Raw genomic sequence first — 16,193 nt, 5'->3', positions numbered from 1 at the left:
TGTTGTTCAGTTAACTTAGTCTGTCTTCATCCAAGTTCTAACTGTCTGTTGACCACAGTAGTGTACTTGCATGTCTTTCTAAATTAAACAGTGCATATTTACTTTAGTGTTATTGTTAATTAATTAATCTAACTTGCACAGAACTTTTTTAAGTAGAGAAAGGGAAACATTGACAACTTCAGGATTCCCACTGGCCTTGCTATAAACTGAACAATTCAAATACTCACAACTGATTTTCTCTTTAAATAGAATCAGCCTTCTAACACTGCCCTCGTGCTGCACCTTTGAGTTCTGAATGCCTTAAGCGAGGGCACCAGAGAAAGTCAGCCTATTGTTTTTAGGCTTTTTGTTTTTTTTAACTCAGACACTTTTTTTGTGACAGTTTTTCCTACCTATTCCTGAATCAAAAAATGGTCAGTTTGCTTTTGAAATTAAATCTCTGCCTAAAATGTATAAATGTCTGTGTTTACTGTAGCCATCTATAACCATTTTCATACCAGTTTTGAGGCAGGCACTCCATTTTTATGGATTTTAGTTGTGGATTTATAATGGAAATTGAATTTCTTCTTCACCTAACTGGAATATGATTTGCAACTATATTTTATTATAGAAAGTGATATGGTTAAAGTATCCAAAGGATAGCTGAACCTGTGCCCTTTTTCAATACTTTTTCCTCTGTCTCTTTTGTAGGCACTTTTGGTTCTGTAAAAGGTTAATGTTGTTTAAAAAGCTAAATTGTGAGCAATAAACTGACCACCCAGCCAGCTGACTTAAGCGACATGACACTACTGTAATGTTCATGCAAGCTTAAATGGGATGCAGTAATTTCTTTTGAAGTCTCATTGCTAGCAGTTTTCTATCTGGTCGTTCAGGCTAAGGACAGGCATTCAAAAAGCCTGACCCTAAATTGATTCAGTCTTTGCATGTTAGTCTAACCTGGCTGGGCTGAACCAGTTGTAACCACACAGACATCCCCTCTAGACTGAAAAAATGCAGGCACATATCTGCAGTGGCTCAGGCCAGAAGCCGGGAGGGGTGGGCGGTGCGCTAGAGCAGCCCTCCCTTCCCTTCCACAATGCTGAGCTGAAGGGGGGGCATGACCAGGTCCCGGCAGGACCCTCTAATTAAGGAGGGGTTCCCCCCCCACCCCCCCAGCGGAGCCAGCAAGGAGTTGCATGGCAGGGAGTTACACAGGGAGTTAATAAGAGCATTTATCAGCCCATCAGCAAAAAAAGCCTCTCTCATTAGTTCAAGCTCTTCTTAAACAACTTTTTCCAAGGAAGGAATAGAGGGACATTACCAGCTACCTGTTGATTAGCTCCAAAAAGCTGTGAGCCGACACTGTCCTGTCTGCCTTACACAGACACCTCTCAACATCAGTTAGCATACCACATGCTGGCTACGGTCTGTGCTGTGGAAGATGGGAGGGGGGGAATCTCTGCTTGAACAGGGAGTGGTGACTGGGGGACAAGGAAGCCAGGTAGACCCTGCTGTGCCTGCAGTCTCTGCAAGAGCTCCAGCCAGGGAGCAGAGGGGTGGGGTCAGTCGTGCTTGGAAGCAGAGAACCCCATCCAGAACTGCAAAGCATTCGGGATGCTGGGGGACTCTGGTTTAAGTTAAACCAGGAAGCAGTCTGAGACAGACATTGCATAAACTGCTTTGACCCAAATCAGTTAAGTCTGATACTGCATTCATCCAATTTTACCTCAAACCAGTTCCAGCTATTTTTAAATTGGTTTATGTGCACTGAATGTCTGTTCTGTTACAGGTTAAACTAGTTTCTGATCACTTAAATCAGTTTATGTGTAATGTCTGTCCCTAGCTTCAAAGGACAGACTACTTCTTTCCCCCTTCCATCAGTGACATCACTTACAGAGGTGGCTTATCTTGGGAGCCTCCAGGCATTATTAACAGGTAAAATGACACCGCCTATCTGCAAAGAAAAGCAAATTAGTGAAGTTGGTTGGGGATAGAAAACAGTAGCTGGGTTGAAGAAGAAAGGCCTTTTAACTCCTGTTTTTTCCAAACCATTTGAGGCAAGTCCAAAACCATTTGGATGAAATAAACTTGCTGTTTCTTGTTTGTGGTTACTGAAAATACCCCAGTCTTTTTTTATATATATTTGATTGATAAGTTAAATGATTCCAGGATGTTCAGAGCAGTTTCAGATCTTTCAGGATGAAATAGAGTGAAGTAAACCAATTCTTGCACTTCATAAATAAAGTCCTATTCATGGTATACTGCAAGTTATTTGTATAAAGGAGAAAACCCTTTATTCACTGTACTAAACGTGCATCTAGAGTTGCACTCCAGGTCTGTCTCAGGTGTTCTTCTTAGCATGCACTTAGGGCCATCCAAAGCCCCACTCTTGCCTAATTTCCTGAACTTCTGCATACTATGAACAGGGAAAAGGAGTGCTTCCCGCAGCTCTCCTAGGCTCACCTTCAAGGCGGTGTAGACATATGCTGTTTTTCACAAACTTAGTTAAGCACTGTGCCGTTACTCATAGGGTAGGTATGTTATTGAGCATGCGGGGGAAGAATGAACTGAGCTAGTAGCAGAAACAACATTCAGATATACCCAATGATACTATCTTGGTATGGTTTTAAATATGGAAATAAACTTAATATCAAATTACAACAAATAGCATTGCCATTAAATATATAGTAAGTGCTCTAGTTATTCATATTGCAGCTTTTACATTATTAAAGATTGTAATGTGTCCTTTTGAAGCCTTTTCATGGTGCCATTTAGCTTGTTTGGGGGGTGAGAGATTTTTATAAGCTGAATTTATGGATCTTAGTGGTTATTTATGAGTTAGTGAAAAGAGTGCTGAAGAATGCAGTTTTGATTGACAAATGAAATATGGTTTCGTAAGTGATCATATTTTTGACTGGTAGATTCACACTTCCTTTATAAATACCCATCTGAATGTTTAGCAAATAGTGTCACTTTTCGTTTGTACTTTGATTCTGCAAAGTTCAGTTGTACATGTTTTTGTCCAAAGATAGAAGACGGGGTAGACTATCTGAATCAGAGATGCATAAGTTTTTGTGAGCTTTGTGAAGAGTAAGATGCAGTTAGCATTTGATGAAGTGAACCTTTGTTTATGAAAGCTTACACCTCTCTGATTAGTTAGTCTATAAGTTGCATCTCTCCCCTGTCTTCTGCCTGATTTCAGACTAACACAGCTAACTGCCTCTCTGTCCAGAAGATATGGTCACTTCTGCAATAGAGAGACAGAGAATTCCGATTCTGACATGGGAGCACCAAATTTACATTTCTATTTATAAAGGTGCACCAATACATCAGCCCGATATCGGATTGGCACCAATATAAAGAAAACTGTCTGTATTGGAAATCGGACTGTTATAGCCAGTAATTTGGCTGATAAATGGCCCACGAACACATGCAGCTGCAGCGCAGCACATAGGTGACAAGGAGCACAGCCGGGAAGTTTGAAGAGCTGTGTGCAGCTGGTAAGTCTGGTGTAGTGGAAGGGGAATGGGGGGGGCAGATTAAGGCCCCTACAGTGAGGGAGGAGTGGGGCAGGGGCTGGGGCTGGGGCAAGTGCTGCCCACTGTGGAGGGAGCAGCTCCCTCTGCTGCACACCACTCATGCAGGAGCCACTGGTCTGGCGGCTTGTTTGGTGGCCCCTGCCACTGCTCCCACTGCTTGTCCCCCCTCCCCCCATTCCCTTCCACCACACCAGGCCTACCAGCTTCACACAGCTCTCCAAGCTGCCGGGCTGATGTCAGAAATTGGATCGGTATCAGCCAATATGCCTCCTTAAAAATTGGCTATCTTCACTTGGCCCCCAAAATCTCTATTGGTGCACACCCCTATTTATTTACAAAATGTTATAAATTCCGCTTATTTTGGTAGAGAACATGCAAAGAATTGTTTTTTTTCAGGTACTTAGTTTAGATTCCAACAAACCCACAGAATGTTACTCTAATTTATCTACGAAGAGGAAAATATGTGCGTTTAAAACCATTTCCCTGGCGCTCATCATGAGCTGAAGGACATGGCCAAAAACATTGTTTACTGCTTGTCAAAATGCTGACTTCTGTGTATTAGATTTGTTAATTTGCACTTTGGGGGTAAGCAATCCAGGTTTGGCGGGAAAAGGCCACTTTTTGAAATTGGAAATTATAAAACGCTATATTGAATAAAAATAAAAGACAAAGTTTATTTTACTTCCATTTCATCATTTCTTGTACTCCATCATTCCTTCTTTATTAATAGATGAGACCTCAGAATTTCAAAGATAGTTAACCTCTGTTTACTCATACGACATTAGCTGAATTTGTCGCCATTAAGCAGAACTTGTCCCATTTAAACAGTAGTCATTACCATGTAGAATTAGGCTGAATTTGTTTCCAGAGAGACATCCTAATACAGTTAAATTTCACTTCAGTACATCTTGAGATAAGCAAAGTGAAGAGAGCAGAAGTCTACTAGCTTATTAAAATAACCTAAACTCTGAAATCTGTGAAAACCTTTTTCCTTTAAATTATTTTGAGATCTGTACCTAATGCTGTATAACCTTAACTATGTCTGTGCATAGTTAAAGTAAAATGATAGTTAATAAATGTTGTATGCATTGTTAAAATTGTGTTGCTGTTTTTTCCTTGTCAGCACAAATCCTTGTTTATTAAAGATTTAGCTTGAAGGAAATTTTAATTAATTACAGGTTCAGTAAATCCTGACTAGGAATCTGCTGTGCTGTGTTTACAGTGAATGGCCTTCATGTGCCTATGTTTCACTCCTGTTCTCTCTGCTACCTGACAATGTGATTTATGGCTGTTGTTTTCTACCAGTCCACTGTTTGCCCTCTAGGAGGGATTGGTCTCTTGAGCCTCCATAATAACAGCAGCACTTTCACAAAACATCTTTTAATGACAACAGTGTAGCATTCTGTAAGTCAGGCTAATTGCAGACATACCCTATTAATTGCAAAACTAGGAGAGGTTACATATTTTACAAGCTTTTAATTTGAAATCGCCCGAGATGATTTGTCTTAAGTGTTTGGGTAGAGATGTCTACAATATTCCATGATAGGCTGTTGCTTGGAATCTAGAACATACCGTTAAAGAATATTGAGAATGATCCAGGGAAGGTTAAGTTATATGTGTATATTTTTGTCCAGGAATGTTTCTGCTTTTATATATAAAGATAATAAAGATTTCATATTCTGTCATGGATATAAAGGAGAATTTTTCTACTTTTATTTTAAATTACATTAGACTTATTTTGGTAGATAATGTTTACATGGCCAAAATTCTTTTATCTGGATCAGGATTTATATCCTTTGCCTTTTGTATTTTTAGTTGTACAGCAATCTGTTGTAAAAAGAAATTTCACAGAAAGGGAAGATTGACTCTAAGACTTTATTTTTGAGTTTTTGAGAAGGGGAAAGCCCTGGGTGTGGTTTGGTTTTTGGACTGTTGGAGAAGTTGCTTTTTGTTTTGTTTTTTAGGATCTCTGATTTTGAAAATCAGAAAACAGTTTTTCTAGAAGCTCAAAAGTCTTTTAGAAACATGATCATATTTGTAATTTCCCAGTTCTTCCCATCCTTTGACAGTTTGTTTTTTTTTTATTGTTCATCTTGGGTGCTTGCAATATTGGGAGATATCCAGGGTGTCATCATTTTCTGATTTTATTTTTGCATGAATGTCCACATGTAGAATTCCCATTGGTTTTAGTGATGCAACATCAAGCCCTGAGTGAGTAGTGAATACACACACTTCTTGGAAAAGTAGTATATGGTTACAGCAGGCAGTGTGCGAGTTCACCTATAAAAAGGCACTCCACTTAGAAAATTGTTAAGATACTCCTTGTCTAAATGTTGCTACAGATTGTTAGTGGGTAACCTTGAACTTTACAAATGTAGGTATGACACTTATGTATGCAGAAATTTCTCTGAACTTTCTGAAAGCAAATTAAATAAGTTTTAGAACCTGTAGTTCATAGTTCTGCTGTCAAACTTACCCATTATCTTTGTTTCTCAACTTTCTCATTAGTCATTTTATTCCCAAGCTTTGATCTTTGATCCTCTTAGTGTCCAGGAAAATGGTAATTAATGTATTTATTTTTCTTATACTATGACAACACCTAGGACCATTTTCTTAGGCAGTGTACAAACAGACTAATAAAAAGCTAGCCTCGTAGTTAGTGTACTAGCCTAATGGATGGAGACTTACGTTCGTTTCCTTTCTGCACTTCAAGCTCCCAGAGTGATTTTGGGCAAGTCACTTAGAGTATGTCTACACACAGAACAAAGAAACACTATGCAGATGTGGAGTTAGCTGTGCACTCACTATCTTTAAAACTGAAAGTACTATAGCTGTATTAGCCTAGTGCTACACCCTAGCTAATAATTCCCAAGGAGAAGCAAAGCTTATGAGCTCAAACGCGTTAACATGTCTAGAGACTATCTGTAATTCCGGAGCCTTGTACTGTGCTGATTCTGAAATGCAGGCTAGCATATTTCTAGCAAGCTGGGTATATTTCTTTATGATATTTATATACTTTTTTGATTTATATGTGATTCTTCCCTACAAAAACTCAGGGTGATGGAAGTAAGACAGTAGAATACATTTACATTGCATCGTGCTGTGTATATGTACCATTAGGGCCCTGGCAGGTGTTGCATATTTGGCACAGTTAAGATGTTAATCGCACAATACATTGTAACATGCTAAATGTTAAAGCCAGTTTATGGTGTGATACTATATTAAATGAGCTACAAAGATATTGCACATGTGTACAACTTATTGTGCAACTTCTTTATGGTTTGTTTATATCACATCCTTAAACTGAACATATGGCATGACTGTCTGTGCCAGATCCCACTTTTCAGTTGACCATCAGGATTGGTCATGAGATAATCCCAAGGTCTGGGACACAGCTGTCCCTTGCCTGTTCAGTGGCATCTGGCTGGGGGCAGACCTAGGTCCTAGCTCTCCCCCACCCTCTCTGCTGCCTGATTCCATGGAGGGACATTAGGAGGGATTGTGAACCCAATGTTGGGTAGAAGCTGTCCAATGCTGGGCTTGTGACTCCCTGCACCTTTAAAAAAGGGGTTTGCAGCTCATAGCCACACACCTGGCTACTTTTTCAAAGCACCCATGAAAGAAACAGCCATGGTTCAGGGAATTCCGTGCCCCCCAGGTGCCACTTCTACATCTGGGGCAGGGGCAGCTGGGGAGCCAAGAGTTTCCAGCACCCCAGTTGTTCACACTGCCTCTAACCACCTTGCTCTGTAGTGCATGTGCAAGCCCCGCAGGGCAAGGTAGAAAACCTGCCTTGTCAGGAGAGCCCCATGGGCTTTTGATTCAGGGCTCCCCATGTACTAGCATCTGGCAGCTACACAATTAGGATCACAGGCAGAGGGAGAAAATATGTGGGGGGGCTGCACACGTGCATGCTTTCACACTGACTGTGCTGAACTCCCTTCCTGCCAAGCAGGGGCAGGCACATGGCATCGCACCACTCCCAAGCAACAGCAGCGGTGTTCAGATTCCAGCCCACAGCAGGCAGCCCACCTCTGCTGCACGCACAGATCTGGAGGCCGTATGCCCCTGGGCCTCTGCTGCTATGTACACAGCAGCAGAAGCCCCCCTGCACCTCTGAACAAGCTGCCCGGTCTCCAACCCTTCCACAGCCCTCCCCACGGCCCCATTCGTCCCAGCCCTTCCCCTCCCTATGCCCCACACTTTCCCTCATTGCGGGGCCATCCATCTGCCTCCCCACAGCCTTTCCCCATGCCAGAGTTACCTGCAGTAGTGGGCAGTGCTCTACATTACGCTGGGCTGCTGCAGGCTGTGGCTCTATGTCTGTCTGTGCATGCCCTTCCCTCTCTGCTGTACCTGCTCAGAGCCTGCACCCAGGCTGCCCTGTGGCCCTACTCACTGCCCTGTGTTTGAGGGGGATAAGCCCCGTTAGCCCCAGCCTTCCGCCGCCTGTGATTATGAATGAGGGAATTTTATGCCTAATCCCCAAAGTAGTGTGACCTGGCAGGTCATGGTCTTTTGGAGATGTGAGACACAATTGCTCAGATCCTGACCATGTAACTGCTTTAATGTCTGCCAGTTGCCTTAGTCTTTCAGGGTTTCTCTTCTTTGCATATAAAAAAAGATTATAACACCCATCTCAAGGGCATGTTAAGAAAATAAAACTAGATTGAGATGCGGACATACTAAGGCCAGAATAACACCAAAGCAGCCAAGGAAAGTAATACTCTCCCAAATCCAGAGTTATACCTAAACATCTAAGACAGATGAAGAATATGAGAAAGGGGTATAGCTCATAAGTCAGGTAAATAATTTGATAGTTTACAAATATTGGTTCAGGAATCAAAAAAAGAAAATATTGGAATTTGGTTCAGGATGCAAGAAAGGACAAACCAAATGTAAAGATTTCTGTATCTCTTCAAAATAATTCTTCGTTAACTATTTTTTTCCTATTTTGTGCATAAGTTTGGCACTTTAGCTACAATTAAATGTGAAATAGATACAGTAGGACTTGAAGAAACCTATTTCGGTGGTGAAGTTTATCTTTTTATAACCTTCAAACATAGGTCTTGAATTTTAGTTCAAGAGAGTGGTATTTTTTCCCCTAAATGGACTTAAAACTATGTTTCAGTCTGCTACAAAGCTTAACAATATTTACATCCATTTTGAGTTATTTTAGCTGTTTAGGAATCACACTATTACAGTAAAACAGTTTGGGTTTTTTTAAATGAATTTGCCCATTTGTAATGAGAGATGACCAGCTTTGATTACGCTCGTTTCATTGAAAAACAGCAGTACCAATTTTTTTTCCCCAAATGCAGTAGGCTAACAACAGTAGGATCATAAATTCACAGTTTGCTAGGTCTTAATGTGATCTCTTCAATATGGAATTATTGACTGTCTATCGTTTTGACTGCAGGTGAAACTAATTCATGAAATTGCTGGATGCCATGGCATTCTGATTACCTCCTATTCCTACATTCGGCTGATGCAGGATAACATCCACAGCTATGATTGGCATTATATAATTTTAGATGAAGGTCATAAAATTAGGAATCCAAATGCTGCCATTACACTTGCATGCAAACAGGTACGGTATCAGAAAGCAAACCAAGTATTTCATTTAGTACTTGTTTTAGAAAAATAAGTTACTTGAAAAAATAAGGGGGCCCAGGATCCTGGTAGCAGCTATGTTATGTGCCGTTGAATCATTGAACTTTGGCGAAGAATGAAAACATAAGACATTTTTTTTAACTTGTTTGGGTATATATTTGCAGGGGGGTGTTAATTGTTTACAATAATCATTATAGCTTTTTAATGGCTTAATGGCAGGACAAATTTAGAATATGTTGTACATTATCATAAAAAAGGGCTTTAAAACAAATATATGCTTATCATTAAAGCAGCCCAAAATAAAATAATTGTTAAGTTTTATTTGATCTGTCTCTTCAATAGATAATAGCTCATAAACAGTTCATGTATATTTCAGGGGTAATATGGTATAAATTTTAAAATATGACACTTCATTTATGTGACACACAATCTTCTGAGGCAGGAATCTTGTAAAAAAAGTGATTCACAAAAATGTTTTATTACTGAGTTGTTTTGTTTTTTATATTAATAGTTCCGCACTCCCCATCGAATCATCTTGTCTGGCTCCCCTGTGCAAAATAACCTAAAGGAGCTCTGGTCCCTCTTTGACTTTGTATTCCCAGGAAAATTGGGAACGCTGCCCGTCTTCATGGAACAATTTTCTGTCCCAATAACCATGGGAGGATATTCCAATGCCTCTCCTGTGCAGGTAAATGTGCATCAGAATATTTTTAGTAGTTAATTATTAATTTTAACGGGAACTGTGCTTTGTCATTTCAGAACTTATTTGGAGATGTGTATTAAACTGTGCATCTTAGGCCCTGATGCAGTAAATGCTTACACATGTGTTTTAACTTTTATACACATAATAATGGTATCATACCTCTCTTTAGGACTGGGCACTAGTACAAAGCATAAGTGTTTGCAGGATCAGGTGCCTTCAATTGATTCATATTCTATGATTAAAAATGTAAAGAACATATTTTATACTTAAACAGAAATGTCCATTTGTTTTTTTTTTTTTATTTTGATTTCTGATTGACTTCACCACTTGTAATATTTGGAATTCAGATGCTATAGAGAGATGCTTTAAACCTAAAGTGAAAGAAATTTTAAACAAATAAAATATTCCCCTTCTCATAATAGAAAATGTTATTAAAACAAAATTTAATCTTGGAAACTAAAATGTTTGTATGTCTTTCTTTAAAATGTATCTTTAGTAGTTTAAGAATATAGTTTTCAGTATTTTACGGGTTTTTTTATTTTTGATGGATATGCATTACATTTATTCAATTAGTAAATAGATTACTTGCAAAATGATCTGAACATTTAAAGTTTTATATAGAGGCTTAGAATATGAATTGTTTATAAGATTTCCTGGTAATGTTTTATGTACATAATCTTCTACAGTTTTTTCTTTATTCTGAGTGTAAGTGCTTCTCTTGTGTCATGGTTGGTAATTTACTAAATTGGGTGGCTAATTTTGATTTTTTTACATATCAATAATTTATTGTATTCTTTGTTTTGCTTTAAGAGAATTGAAGGTATTTTTAGCCATTACGTATAGTTAATACCCATCTCACACATCCATTACCCATTACAGAACCATATGCTGCATTTAAGGCCAGAGTGACCTTTAGTTTCTGTGATCATAGGGATTTTCTTGTACCGATTTTTTTTTTTTTTTTTTTTTTTTTTAATAGTCTCAAGTGGACACTAATCTTCACGTATTGTCTGGTAACCACCATTGCTGCAGGCTTCCAACAGGCTTCTTTTTGATCTTCAGTCTGTATATTAGCAGTTTTGCATGTGGCTTTTGGGTTTTATGCAAGATTACACACAAGGATTCATTAATAAAAGGGACTTGCCTGAGGGAAGTGTCTCAGTTGCCAGTAAATCTCTTGTTTCTGATCTCCTTTTATATGGAATAAATTCCATCAAATTAGAGCACAATAAATGAATGGTATCTGTTATGAGAGAGACAATTTATTAAATGTAATGGTTGGGTAACATGAATTGTCATGGAATTTGCTAGCTAGATAGATAGATAGATAGATAGAACCACATCCATTGAAGGGTAGAAGAAATAATGTGGATGGTTTGTACTAGCTAGTTTGGCTGACTTTCCACCTATAACCCATTATATTAAGAAAATTAAACACAAATTTTTGCTTTTTTTCTTCTAAAGGTAAAAACTGCCTACAAGTGTGCATGTGTTTTACGGGACACCATAAATCCCTACTTGCTGCGGAGAATGAAGGCTGATGTGAAAATGAGCCTTTCGTTACCAGATAAAAATGAACAGGTTTGTATAAGATATATGGAGTTTGATCCTCCTCTTCCTCCTGAATTCTGTAGCCAGACTTCCCAACTTTTTTGATAACAGGTTTTGGACAACAAAATATGCAACAGTGTGCTTACTGAAGCAAAAAAGTTCCTTGGTATTTTTAGTTCTCTGTAGTTAATGTTTGCAAATGTGGAGGTCAAAGTGACTAGTAGCTTGAACAACTACTGATTTATTTTGTAAATATCTGTTAATTACCTGTTAGAATTTATAAATGCAGATTCATTCTTTTCATCTTTAAGGAATTGAAGCCCTCCAAAGACTATTGTTACAGCTTCTTCTATCCAGCATGGAATGGTCTGGTCCCTGCACAGCTATTCTTATATGTTAAAAGCAAAGTTACATAAAGGACATTCCATTTTGGTTTACAGAGGGTGGTTACTGCACGCCTTGTATGGCCAAAAATGTGCACCCTAAGTCAAAACAGTTGAGCTGCCGTTAGGATGATTCCTCTGATGTCTAACAGTAATCACTGTTAGGCATATTAAAACTGTTGCTGTTTAAGTAGTTTGGAGGTTAATTTTGCTAGAGAAATGTGTGATATTCACAGTAGTAGTTAGGTGGTCAACCAGTTTATATTGTGACCTTCATTTTGTGTGGGTTAATACTTTTTTCCAATACGTTCACATTTTTGGATTGAAATTTTCCATGCTTGCTACCTTCCTAAAGATGAATGCTTTTGGGAAACTTGAACTTACCTCAAAAATAACTTAAGGTGGGTTTTTTTGTTTGTTTTAAGTATCTGTGAGTTCCAGAAATAACCGTTTCTAATCTGGGTTAGGTTTTCCCACCTCTTTTGCTACAGATTTCATTTCTGTGCTCCCAGTTTTCTTCCGTCTCCTCTTCCTGTTGGCTTTGCAATTGCACCTTGCTACGTTCTTCTCTCAAAGTTATGTAAACAGGTGCCATCTTAAGACAAGTGGATGCGTTAGTGATTCCTCACTGGGTGAGCATAGGAGCAGACAGTGAGCCATCAGTATGAACTTACTATATCCACCACGCAGACTTCTGCTCTCTTTAATCCAACTCTTTAACAAAATTTTAATGTGGGCTGCTCTCCCTGAAGAATGCTTTCATAAGTGGACTAAAACAATTTGATTTTTCTTCTAGTCAGTTACTGAACTGTACAGAGTTTGACATGCAGCATAATGTTTGGTGCCCTGCAGGATACAAGCAAGTGATTTTGTTCCATTTTAGCCCAACAGGGCATTTGAAAAATCATTATATGCTCACATTCAAAGATTGATGACAGAATAGATTATATGTGCTAACCTATTGTTTTCTGAGGAGGTCCTAAAAGGAGTGTAAGTTTTAAGGGACATAGATTCAGTATTGAAAGTATTTCCCGTAAACTTCGTTTTTTTGGGATTTTTTTTTTAATCACTTGAAAGAGCCTTTATCTTAAGTGAATATCAGCATTACATAATTAAGTAATGAAACACAAAATAAAAGTAAAGTTTAAAAATTATATCACTATGAATGAGACTGGTATAAGGGAGTGAATAACTGAAAATGAAACTCATCCGAACACTATTACCTTTTCCTATGGGTTCTCATTTTTAATGGGCCCTATACAGAAGCTCTTAATTTAGCATTTCTACTGGATCAAAAGTGCAGTACATTTGTTTCAATGTTCATATTGTACAAAGTTTAAAAAAAATAACTTCACGTACTATATGGGTTTTTTTATAGGTCTTGTTTTGCCGTTTGACAGCTGAGCAACGTCAAGTCTATCAAAAGTTCATTGACTCCAAAGAAGTTTACCAGATCCTCAATGGAGAAATGCAGGTTGGCATTAATTAAAGTAGACAATGGCATTTAAGAGTCTAAAGGTAACCATTTTGATAAAGACATGGACTGCCCTTCAGTAGTCCTCTCTCTAGACCCTGAGCAGGTTCTCAAAGGGGAAACACATGGCAATTTTGGTTCTAGTCCTGTTAACATTAGTTCTTTTTTTTTTTCCTTGAAATTTTCACAAAATTTGTAGAGATTAGCAGGTGGTGTTTGCACTGCAGAGCCTAAAGACAAAAGTAATAGAATGCAATGGACTTTTGTTGCTTAAGCACCTTTTTAATCAAGATACCCAGGAGTCCTTTAAAAAGAAAGGTATTTGAAACTACTAGTGGTTGAGGAAGTCATTACATGTTCAGTACGAGCTTGAATACTGACTTGGATATGAGAATCTGTTTTATTGAAAGAGGGAGTATTTCCTAGCATCCACTTGGAGCTTTAATTTCTACCTGAAGAGCAATCATAGGCAGAAGAACTTATGATCTGTGCAGCTTTGTCCTAGTACAGACCCAAAAGTGTCACTGGCTTTCAGCACCATAACACTCTCTTCTAGAAGGGAGAATGCAGTAGTGGTGTCTGAAGAAGTATACTTCACCTTGCAAGGGAGGGGAACTTCTTCAGTGTATGAAGTGAGCTTGCATAATATCCCACACTTTCTTGTCCCATTTATTTCAGAGGATCCATATACAGCCTATGAAACTTTACAGTATATCCCATAACTTCTGTCCTCTTTGCTCTTCAGGGTGCAGTCTCTGAGGACTACAGAATCCTACATACAGTGCTTTAACCAGCTGCTCAGGCCAGCAGTAGCAAAGCAACATCATATACTGGTACCTTTTAATAGCCAGTTCTCATCCTTCTCTACTGTTGAGTTGACAGAATTGTAAGATCTATGTTGTTACGACAACACATGGATAGACTAAAATGAACTGCAAGGGTTTTATTTGCTGCAACTCCAGTTCCGAGCTGTGTCCTTATTGCAACAGTCAATGACCAGACACTCGGCACAGCAGATGCCAGCATTATTTCCACCTGAGGAAAAACTAAGAGCAATAATTGGCATAGAATTTATGTAAAATGTACTTCTTTTTTCTATGAGTCTTGTATTTCCAGCCTCTGATCCAGCTGACCCCTCAGTATGCATTATGCAGGCACTGTGCTTTCTAGTCCTACTGAAGAAGCTCTCACAGGATAGGACTGTCCTTTGAAGGAGAAATGTGATTTTCTTGATGTGATACAGAGTTAGATGCACATTTCCATATGTTGTCTCATTTTCAGTATAGAATATAGGTATTCTGCTAAAATGTGCACAAGTCTATATGAGAAAAAGAGATAGTATCACCTTCAATCTTCTGTGCCTCCCTCTTCCCCTTCACCATCCCAAAGAGATTTGAGTGATCATTGTGCATAATAGTGCATGTTGCTATGTCACCGAGGCTAGAAATAGATGTTACCTAATAAAATGGATCAGCTGTGCTTTAGTGTTTTGCTTTGTTGGACAAAATGTGTGTTGCCTCTTGTCTTGCCCTTGATGGTGCAGTACAAGGGGCAGTGTGATCTCCCTGCTTTCTCCACTCAGCCAGACCTATCCCTCACAATTGCTGGGGAGCGGGTCTGGCTGAATATGAAAAGCAGGGCTTTTCCCCACTCAGCTAGACCTGTCTTCTGCAATTGTTGGGGAGTGGGTCTGGCTGAGCAGAGAACCCCAACTTCCCTGCTTATGGAAAGGCACCCCAAATTCTCTGGGGTGCCTCTCTGTGAGCAGGGAAAGCAGACGGGTGCCCTGAGGGCTTGAGAGAGTCCCTCAAGCGTGGCTGGAAAGTATGAGCAACTTGGACGAGGGGGTGAAAAGCACCTTGTTCAAATTCGTGGATGACACTAAGATGTGGGGAGAGGTAGGCACAATAGAAGGAAGGGACAGGCTACAACTAGATCTGGACAGGTTACAGGGGTGGGTGGATGAGAATAGGATGGGATTCAGTACTAACAAGTGCAGGGTACTGCACCTAGGGAGAAAGAACCAACAGCATACCTATAGGATTTCATAGACATTAGGGCTGGAAGGGACCTTGAAAGATCATTGAATCCACCCGCCCTACCCCGGGGGCAGGAAGACAGCTGGGGTCATAGGATCCCAGCAAGATAAACATCCAACTTTCTCTTGAAGGCGTTCAAAGTAGGTGCTTGAACCACCTCTGATGGCAGGCTATTCCAGACCTTGGGGGCTCGGACAGTAAAGAAGTTCTTCCTTATGTCCAGCCTGAAACGGTCTTGCAGGAGTTTATAAATGTTCGACCTTGTCATCTCTTGGGGCGCTCTGGTGAACAAATGTTCCCCCAGATCCTGGTGAACACCCATTATGAACTTATAGGTGGCCATCAGATCACCCCTGAACCTGTACTTTTCCAGGCTGAAGAGTCCCATAGCTCTCAGCCTGTTGTCATAAGGTCTGTTTTCCTGACCTCTGATAATGTGCATCGCTCTTCTCTGGACTCTCTCAAGCTTCTCCACATCCGTTTTGTATTATGGAGCCCAAAACTGGATGGAGTACTCCAGCTGCGGCCTCACCAAGGCCGAGTACAGCGGGAGAATGACGTCCTGGGATCTACTTGAGAAGCATCTATGCATGCAAGTCAGCGTTTTGCTCGCTTTACTAGCCGCAGCATCGCATTGCAGGCTCATGTTCATCTTGTGGTCAATCATGACCCCCAAGTCTCTTTCATGCGTAGTGCTAGCCAGCATAGCACTGCCGAGCCTATAAGCATGCTGCAGGTTTTTCTTCCTAAGGTGCAGAACCTTGCATTTTTTGGTGTTAAACACCATCAGGTTCTCGTCCACCCATTTTCTGAGTCTGTCAAGGTCAGCCTGGATTGCCCTCTTGTCCTCAGGTGTGGATGCTTTACCCCAAAGTTTGGTATCATCGGCGAACTTGGCCAGTCCACTTCTGA

General features: G+C 39.8%; 1 protein-coding gene across 2 annotated transcripts in view; it reads left to right on the top strand.

Annotated features, from left to right (window-relative positions):
* Positions 1–16,193, top strand: part of ERCC6 (ERCC excision repair 6, chromatin remodeling factor) — a 77,477-nt gene that overhangs the window by 40,690 nt on the left and 20,594 nt on the right. For both annotated transcript variants that reach the window (XM_025212985.1, XM_014523502.2), the window contains exons 8-11: positions 8,938–9,108; positions 9,643–9,819; positions 11,299–11,415; positions 13,147–13,242. In XM_025212985.1, coding sequence (XP_025068770.1) covers positions 8,938–9,108; positions 9,643–9,819; positions 11,299–11,415; positions 13,147–13,242 — 561 coding nt within the window. The remainder of the gene's footprint in view (positions 1–8,937; positions 9,109–9,642; positions 9,820–11,298; positions 11,416–13,146; positions 13,243–16,193) is intronic.

Source organism: Alligator sinensis, unplaced genomic scaffold (assembly GCF_000455745.1).
Source record: "Alligator sinensis unplaced genomic scaffold, ASM45574v1 scaffold163_2, whole genome shotgun sequence".
NCBI classification, from domain to species: domain Eukaryota; kingdom Metazoa; phylum Chordata; order Crocodylia; family Alligatoridae; genus Alligator; species Alligator sinensis.
This window is presented reverse-complemented; position numbering and strand designations above follow the sequence as displayed.